Source organism: Limanda limanda, chromosome 13 (assembly GCF_963576545.1).
Source record: "Limanda limanda chromosome 13, fLimLim1.1, whole genome shotgun sequence".
NCBI lineage: Eukaryota > Metazoa > Chordata > Actinopteri > Pleuronectiformes > Pleuronectidae > Limanda > Limanda limanda.
In genome coordinates this window covers 2,570,734-2,579,426 of record NC_083648.1, presented here as the reverse complement: position 1 = coordinate 2,579,426, position 8,693 = coordinate 2,570,734, and the positions used below count along the sequence as shown (strand labels likewise).

Sequence of the window (8,693 nt, the reverse complement as noted above, 5' to 3'; positions counted from 1 at the left end):
AAAAAAAAAAAAAAATTATCCTGATGTTGAAACTTGAACATTCTCTGGAATCCTGCGACCTTTGACCTCTCCACAGCCCTGGGGTCGAACTCCTTCGCTTCCTGCTTCCTGTTTGGTTCAGTCCTTGTTCCTGGTGTGACGTCACTGTAATGAGTCCTGACCGATCCGTCCACGTAAAAAATATGACGGATGTCTGACTGATATTTACAGTCGTAGCAGCTGTTCCACTTCCTGCCATGTGGGGGGGGGGGTTCACGTTTTCATGACGGACAAATTACAACTTGTCGTGATTCACTTTCCTGTTCGTCACATTTTAAAGATCAGTTTGTTCCCTAGTTAATGTTAATTTGAAGAGTTCTGACCCAAAGTGAAACGTGTGTATAATACACAAGATGATAATTTAATAACCTTACCAGGAGGATGTTGCTGTAAGTCTCCCTGGTCGCCACTAGAGGTCAGTAATATCCTATATGTGTGCATATCATTTTAGCTTCTTCAAATTATTTCCATCAATTGTTATCTAAATTCAATCATTTAAATAATTCAAATATTGTATCTGTTCCTCAAAATTATTAATCAAATTCATAAAAATGTATCTGAAAATAAATCATTTTAAATGTTATTTATTAACTAACTGACATATATGATGGAGGCTGGTGAAAAGATGTATTTCGTGCCTTCTTTTAAAACTTTGTTAATCCCTGAAAACTGATTGATTGCCTTCCACATAAAACATTTTACAATTTCGTTTTTTTAAAAACACATTTAAAATCATTCATTTACCAACAAGCAGGATTTTTTTCAAGGCTCCTCTTGCTGCATTTCAGCCCATTACTGCCCCCAGCTGTTTGAAAGTATAATTGCATGAAGTGCTTCCGCCTTCATGTTGTGAATTCAATAAAAATACAGAAGGATTTCATATTTGAAGACGTTAGATTTAAAGGAAAGACTTTGGTTCAGAACTCTTCACGGGAATTAAACTCTTTTCTTTGGGCTGACTCAAACATTTCAGACCAACATGCAGATAAAAGGTGTAAAGCTGCTTCTGTCCGAAATGAATGAATTTCAATTTGATCTATAATCATATATTTCTATTTTCCATAATATGCTTAATGTGAGTGTGTTTCACTCATGATAATACAATGGATCTTTTTATATTAGCAAATATTCAAGAGCAAAACATTCTTGAACGTCTCGTCATATACTTCTAAAAGAGACAAAATAAATTAAATCAGTTTCTTTTTGTACATACTTACATGATATGAATTTATGTATTGTTTTGGCTTCAGTCGAAGCCGGTTCGTACGGAAAAATAAACGGCGTTGAAGGCTGCAGCCGTTGGTTTATGAAAGTTAGCAAACGGATTTCCTGCTGAAACGGTTCAGGAAATAATTATGACTTAAAAAAAACGTAACACTTACAAAAAAGAGAAGAGAAATAAAACAAGCCAACCAACTGTTAGTACCTCATTGATTCACGACCTCGGACCCTCGTATCAAAACATCTCTCACACTTTCTACTGGTTGACACCGTAACAACGTTAAACATAATTTCTGCCAGTTTCCTTTGTTTTTGTTTTTTTTTGTAAATATGTTTCTTGAAAAATAGCCTAAAATTTAGATCACGAGTTTAGAAACAAACAAAGAAAAGCCAGAATCTTTGCTACGTTAACGATTGTCCTCGTCTGCATGTCTTTCCAGCCCTGGAAGGTTTTGTCTGCTTCTCTTCTCAGAGCAAACCTCACTTCTCTCAACCTGAACCCTAATATTACCACTTGAGACATAAGCTGGGATAACGTGTTGCCTGAGAGACAAAGTTTGGGGCAACTATTTCCACCAGGAAGTCCGGTTCCTATCCGTTCTTCAGCCTCAGCTGCAGACAATCTTTGCATCTTACGAAATAATCCTTCATCCACGTCCGCATCGGCCACCAGGGGGAGTCGCTACATGTTGTAAGCCACGTAGATGGGGTCCAGCTGGTCGGCCAGGAAGCCGTCGCGCAGGTGCATCCGCTGCTTCTCGCCGCGGGAGTTGATGGGGATGACGCCGATGTCGACCACCACCACCACGCCCACGATCAGGTAGTGCTCCTCCAGCACCACGTTGGTGACCAGGGGAACCAGGTCCAGCGCCTCCTGCTCCGAGCCGTCCAGCTCCACCACCACCACCAGCAGGTTGGTCCACGTGAAGACGGCGCTGGAGACACAGGGGACGAAGACACTCAGGTGGGAACTCACAGAAAACACTTGTGATGGAGGTATTCATCTTACGAGTATTTTCATTATGGATGAACCCGTTATTGCCTGAATTAATTTCCAATTATATAAAAAAAATATTAGTTGTGTTTTTGGCTGTCATACAGATGCTAAATTAAGTTGGAGATTGTTGATTTCAATACAGCATATACCATCGATATAAAATTTAGGTATGAGGCAAATTAGCGACATTAGGTATAATGGGGCATAATCGTAATTTAACAAATTTTCCAGTCTCTGATATGTAGATTATTATACTGAAGCTGCTTTTGCATGAAATTGAATAACAACATATGTTTCTGTACAATCATTGCTGTTCCATCATCACAGTATTTCAAATACAGCTTAATATCTCAAAATAACTTTGCTGCACAGTACCAAGGGGCTAGTATGTATTTTACACTCCGACCACTAGATGGCTGCAGAGTACTTCCAATACCTTCATGGTATGTGTAGTATTTGCACCATCAGGGATTAGTGGGATAAAAAGACCGGAATCCACATTTCTCACCATTCTGTGATGCTCTTGTGCGTCCTGATGACGGAGGTCTCGATGTCGATGGGGTGGTAACGCATCCCTCTCAGCTCCATGGCCTCTTCTAAAGCACCGACCACGTACAGGGCATCATGACGCTCTACAGACACACACACAAACACACAATTACAGACCAAACCAGGTGGGATGAACACAAAGTTTTCTAACTCCACTCTGCAACGTAGATCCTTTAACACACGGAGAGTATTCGATCAGCTGCGTCAGGTCCTCACCTCCGCTGGCGTCGGTGAGCTCGGTCCGGCGGAGGAAGCCCAGGTAGCCGGTTCGAGCCCAGATGGTTTGCGTGTCCCCGAAGCTGAGTCTGGAGCTGAAGTGGTCCGACTGCAGCGCCTCGTCTCCGTACACCGTGAAGTAGCCGCTGGCGTTGTGGCCGCTGTGCGTCCAGATCTGCAAACACACGATAAAACATCTGTCGCAACAACTGATTTCATTTGAAACGACTCCGTGAGTTGCTTATGTCTGAGAAATCGTCACAGTCTGCGATCTTTCTGTTTAGAACCAGGATTGTGATTGATCCGTGTTGAAGCTCAGACAAACCTCTCCCAGATGCGACTCCCCCATTGGTCCCTTGGTCTCCGGGTTGGCGATGATGATTCGGACCCCCGGTAGAATCTGCTCAAACAGAAAAGAAAAGAGCAGAGTGACAGTCTGCAATAACACATGAACACACACACAAACACACACACACATTACAACACTCACCTTCCCAGACTCCATCAGCGGCAGGCTGTGTGGTGACCCCCGCTCCACTAATCTGACCCTGGGCAGCAGCAGAAAGTAAAACACGTGTCATTTAACAAACATAAACAGATCCAGGGTCGTCACGATCATGGTGACTATGATCAACAAAACTGACGTGTGATTAAACGCAATCATATCATATAAACAGGTGATAACATGTTAGCCTGCTATGCTAACTCTCAGTCAAGAGTCGGACGGAGGAAAGTTTGACCTGTTGGTGGCGCTGAGTAAAAATCAGAGATTCAACCTCTGACGACCACGAATGTCTGACTCAACCCTTCCAAACACCCGGGTGGTAAATTATGATTAAAAGCAGAAATAATATTAAACCTTATGATGACATGTAGTGAAACAGTTGTTGATCACGGACCTGGACTCGGCTCTGTGTTGTGTGACTCACGTGTTGTGTGACTCACGTGTTGTGTGACTCACCTGTCGTGCCGCAGCGCTCTCATGTCCACGAACACGGTGGTGGGGTCGGGACCCGACGTGCCCTGAAATCACCAGAGAGTCAACACAACGAGGTTCTGTGATGATAACACAAGACTGCAAAACAACAACAACAACACCCACCACCACAACCTCTACAGCTACTTGAGAGTAAAGATGGAGAAACTGCGACATTCACAAAAGGGGGCGGAGGGAACGATGTGGGAGTGGTTTATGACGGAAATCAGCCAAACTAAACACGGATTAAAAGGAAGGGTAAAGAAGTGAAAGAATAAAACCAACACCATCCGATTTCCAAACTTTTTAAAGGAGACATATTCTGCTCATATTCATATTCACTTTGTCTTATCACTTGAAATGTTCACATCTCTTTCCTCAGACTCTCCAGTGCTGCAGCTCCTCTTTTCAGCCGCTGTCTCAAACACTTGGTTTTAGCTCCTGTCTCTTTAAGGCCCCACCCCTTCCGGATAAAGCTAAGCCTTCTCTGATTGGCTACCGGCCTCTCTGTGTTGTCATTGGTCGAAGGCTACCGGTCTTGTTTACTTTCAGGCAGCCGTGCTAGACGATATGCTAGCATGTGCATTACGTAAGTGTGTCACATGACATCAGGATTCTGAATTGGCTCGTACACTGGCGAATCTTAATAATCACAAAAAACTATGCAACACGCCAGAGGAAAGATAAGAAAAGCTTTGCATGTCTCCTTTAAGAGGAAATAAGAGTGGAACCAAGTCGGGGAAAAGCAAGATGGAGGAAAAGCTTTGAGTGATTAGATCCTTGTGCATGAAAACTCAACGTAAATACGTGAATAAAATCACGATGTGTGGACTACACGTCTTGTAGGTGCGAGAGGTGAGAGAGGAAAGATCCAGACGGTGGAAAAAGAGATCAGAACCCCCCCCCCCCCTCAGAGTTCTTCAGGTAATATTTGGCAGCATTTTTGCGAAGACATGTCCACAGAGGACGGATCAGTTTCCTGTGTGAGCCGAACGAACCAGTGAAACTTTACTGCATCTTTCACGTTTCTGTCCTTGACTTTTATTTTTCTGACGACATCGACCTTTTACTCGACTTTTGAACAGAAATATGATCTTTCTACTCCTCCCATTTTCAAAACAGGCTCGTTACTTTTGTTTTAATGCATTTGAGATGATTTATCCTTTTTATTTTATTTTGCATCAACAAGCTCCGCCTTCCCAACATCGGACATTAACGCAGAAAAGAAGATTCCTTGTTGTGGATCTATCGTCGATATCGTAACACGATGTCAAAGACATATTAAGACGAGAGGAGGCGTGGCTCAGATGTCTCAGATGTCTGGGACCAATAGAAACAACATGGAAGAAAGTGACGAGTCAGCAATAACCCTGATGACGACGACGACGCAGAACAAACAAAACACTTTCCACCTCTGGTCTGATTTAAATGAAGAAAACTCCCTTTAACAGATCGGTCACATCTCAGGATTCCTCCTCAGGCTTTAACCTGGTTTTAGTTTTCTATTCAAATTGGAGTCAGAGTGTCTTAAGTGGAATCTTCTTTGATCCAAATCAATACTTTGGTACTTGTACCTGAATAAGTATTTTTACTTGAGTCCTTTTTGAGGAGCTGTTCTTCGAGTTAAGAACATTCTGACTTTTAGCAATAGATTTTTGTAGAAGGCCGTAAAACATTGCGTTTTCTCCCAGTTCCCTCAAACTACGACCTACAGCCAGCTGACTGGTGAGGTGCTGACGAGCAGTGGGTGTAGTGGTGGTGACTGGGGCGGGGGGGTCGGTTCCCTACCTGGTCGGCAAGCTTTCCCAGCCTGTGAGGCTACAGCAGCAAAGAGGGGCGGAGGAGGAGGAGGAGGAAAGTAAAGAGGGAAGGTAGGAGGGTGGAGACATAACCATGGATGAGATATGTGGGTGTGGTTATGCATAAAACAAGGAGGAAGAGGGAGGAAAAAAAAAAAGTCAAGATGGAAACTCAAAGAAACTACGACGGCGTTTTAGGTTCACGTTGAAGGGGGAAACAATCTGCAAGTTCAAGAATAAAGTCGTAATATTACGAGAAAACAAGACGTTATATTTCAACTTAATTCTCGTAATTTTACGACATTTCTTCTCATAAAAATGTTAATTTGTTTTATAATAATACAACTTTTCCTCATGATATTAAACTTCTTGTTAATATTACAACTTTTCTTCAAGTAAAATCCCGTTTTTTTCTCATATTAAACTTTTTGGTAAATTACGTCTTTATTCTTATAAAATAATGAGTTTATCGCAATATTACATTTCACTGAATTGTTTATCTTCAACATTGACGAAATCCGTCATAAACAAATAGGTTTTTAAGCCCAATGTTAATTTTGTCATTCACAGCCAACAGAAAGAAAAAATTCAGTCTAATATCATGTCTGAGTTGAGCTGATCAACATTCAACAAACTAATGGAGATAATAACAGAAATATTCAATAAAACCTCGGACAGTAAGCTGAGAATCAGAGTTGATTTGTAGAAGCAGCGATCGGCTTGAAATGAAAGGATGAGACACACAGAGAGAAATCTGAGTGAATGTTTTTCTGGATGAGAGAAAATAGAATAAACTATTGATTGAGGCCTTTTTCTCTCTGGAGCCTGTTATCTCTGCGGTTCCCATAAATATGGCATATTAATAAAAACCTAACAATGATGTTTTTACACTTGCAGACCCAGAAATTAGCCAATGAACAGTTTCCATTCGGCTGATTAACGCAGCTCCAAACTTTCACTTTGGAGAATCAAACAAATTGAAGTTCTGAGTCTTTGACACTTGATTCGGACGTTGTTCACACAAATAAAAATTCAAAAATCCATCGGTGAGTCCAACAGAGTAAAACAGGCCCCGGACATGTTTCACCCACAGACTGTAAATACACATGGACGACATGGCAGATCCCAAATGTGAAGCCGACGCGTCTTGACTGCCCCCTGGTGGCTGGCTGCAGTAAAGGTCGTAAACTTAAAAGTTTTAAAAAGGATGGATGGGTTCAATCACACAAACTCAGCTGGTTTTCATTCATAAGCGAATCTACAGTTAACAGTTAAGAAGCAAAAATGATCTTCACTGTAAATGAGCTCTGAGGTTAACTGACTTTTGGCAAAATACAAAAAAATGCACAACAACAAAGAGCTCAGATCAGCAACAGCAGCGGACGCTCATACAGAATGAGAACATCTCGTTTCTCAGAGGGGAACGAGATGTTCCATCAGCAGCCAGGACGTGAAACCAGGAAACGTCAGTGAAACGGAGGCAGAGTAAAGTCCAGAGGACGGAGGCGAGCGCCGGACTGACCTGCAGGCAGATGGCCAGGTTGACCCTGCAGCCGAAGGACGTGCTCACGGCTCGCGGGTGGAGGCCCAGGTCCTTGAAGAGCTTGGAGAAGGACTGCGTCAGGGCGATCCTGGGACGCTCCTCCGCTACGACCACACAGGTCCTCACCCGAGACAAGTCCAGGCCTCGAGACTGAAGGGGACAAGAAGGACGGATGGTGAGGAACGACGATGTCTTCACAGCCTCAGTTTGTTGTGCACGATGAGAAGCTCCTCCCCCTTACCTTCAGGGAGTCGGTCTGCAGGCCCAGGCCCTTGGTGCACAGCTCCATGACGCTGTAGGAGCAGAAGGTGTCTCGGACTTTGAACTGACTGACGGCCGACAGCCACAGAGCCGGGTTCACCTCCAGCTCGGTGGGGGGGATCAGGATGGACTGGTGACCTGAGTACACACTGCAGAGACACACACACACCTGAGTACACACTGCAGAGACACACACACACCTGAGTACACACTGCAGAGACACACACACCTCAGCACGGACGGATCAGGTTGGGATGATGATGGGAAAGATTCGGACTAAATACAGAAAGGTGAATAAAACCTTTAGCGCTGCTTTGAATAATCATCAAAAAGCCTGGATTCCATGAAGCACCTGAACAGTTTCCTGCTAACAAGCTAACTGTAGCTAACGGGATAAAACCACAGACTGTATATAAAGATGGACGACAGATCCCTAAAGTGAAGCCAAAACATCTTGATCTCCCCCTGGTGGCTGGTTGCAGTAAAGGTCATAAACCCCACCTCCTCCATGTTAGCAAATGGGAGATTGATCCAAAAGTCAAAGCTTGTGTTTAATAAATGTTTTCTGTCATTTGTGGTCGTTCCTTTCACACTGACGTTCAAGTTTTCATGTCTCTGATCAGTTTGGTTTGAATTGGTCATTTGGTGATAGATAGAACATCATAATTTACAGCTTAGAATTACTTGCTTGCGTGTTTGTGTGCATGTTTGTTTGTGTGTGTGTTTGTGTGTGTGTGTGTGTGTGTGTGTGTGTGTGTGTGTGTTTGTGTGTGTTTGTGTGTGTGTGTGTCTAACCTGCAAAGGCACCAGAGGACGAAGCCCAGGCCGCAGTAGGGATCCAGGCAGATGGCGACCTCTCTGGACGGGTAAAGTTCACACTGCAGCTTGATGGAGCGACAGAAGGCACTGGTGGCTGTGTGAGACATCTGCAGCACAAACACACAAACACACAAACACACACACAAACACACACAAAAGGTGTTGACTCATGACCTCTCATTTTTGTTTTTCGAGCAGAAGTGGCAAACAGGAATATTTTGACCGTCCTGCAGCTGAACGCCTCCGACAGGCTCGTTGTATATTACACATTGG

The 8,693-nt window shown here is 43.4% G+C and overlaps 1 protein-coding gene across 1 annotated transcript in view; it reads right to left on the bottom strand.

Moving 5' to 3' along the window:
* Positions 1-1,253: 1,253 nt before the first annotated feature.
* The window catches only part of LOC133017917 (disco-interacting protein 2 homolog C-like), a 103,252-nt gene continuing 95,812 nt past the window's right edge, over positions 1,254-8,693 (bottom strand). Inside the window, exons 29-38 of the mRNA XM_061084170.1 lie at positions 8,397-8,527; positions 7,582-7,750; positions 7,320-7,490; positions 5,787-5,816; positions 3,984-4,045; positions 3,513-3,570; positions 3,348-3,422; positions 3,023-3,197; positions 2,766-2,889; positions 1,254-2,195 (exon numbers count right to left, since the gene is read on the bottom strand). Coding sequence (XP_060940153.1) covers positions 1,943-2,195; positions 2,766-2,889; positions 3,023-3,197; positions 3,348-3,422; positions 3,513-3,570; positions 3,984-4,045; positions 5,787-5,816; positions 7,320-7,490; positions 7,582-7,750; positions 8,397-8,527 — 1,248 coding nt within the window. The 3' untranslated portion in view covers positions 1,254-1,942. The remainder of the gene's footprint in view (positions 2,196-2,765; positions 2,890-3,022; positions 3,198-3,347; positions 3,423-3,512; positions 3,571-3,983; positions 4,046-5,786; positions 5,817-7,319; positions 7,491-7,581; positions 7,751-8,396; positions 8,528-8,693) is intronic.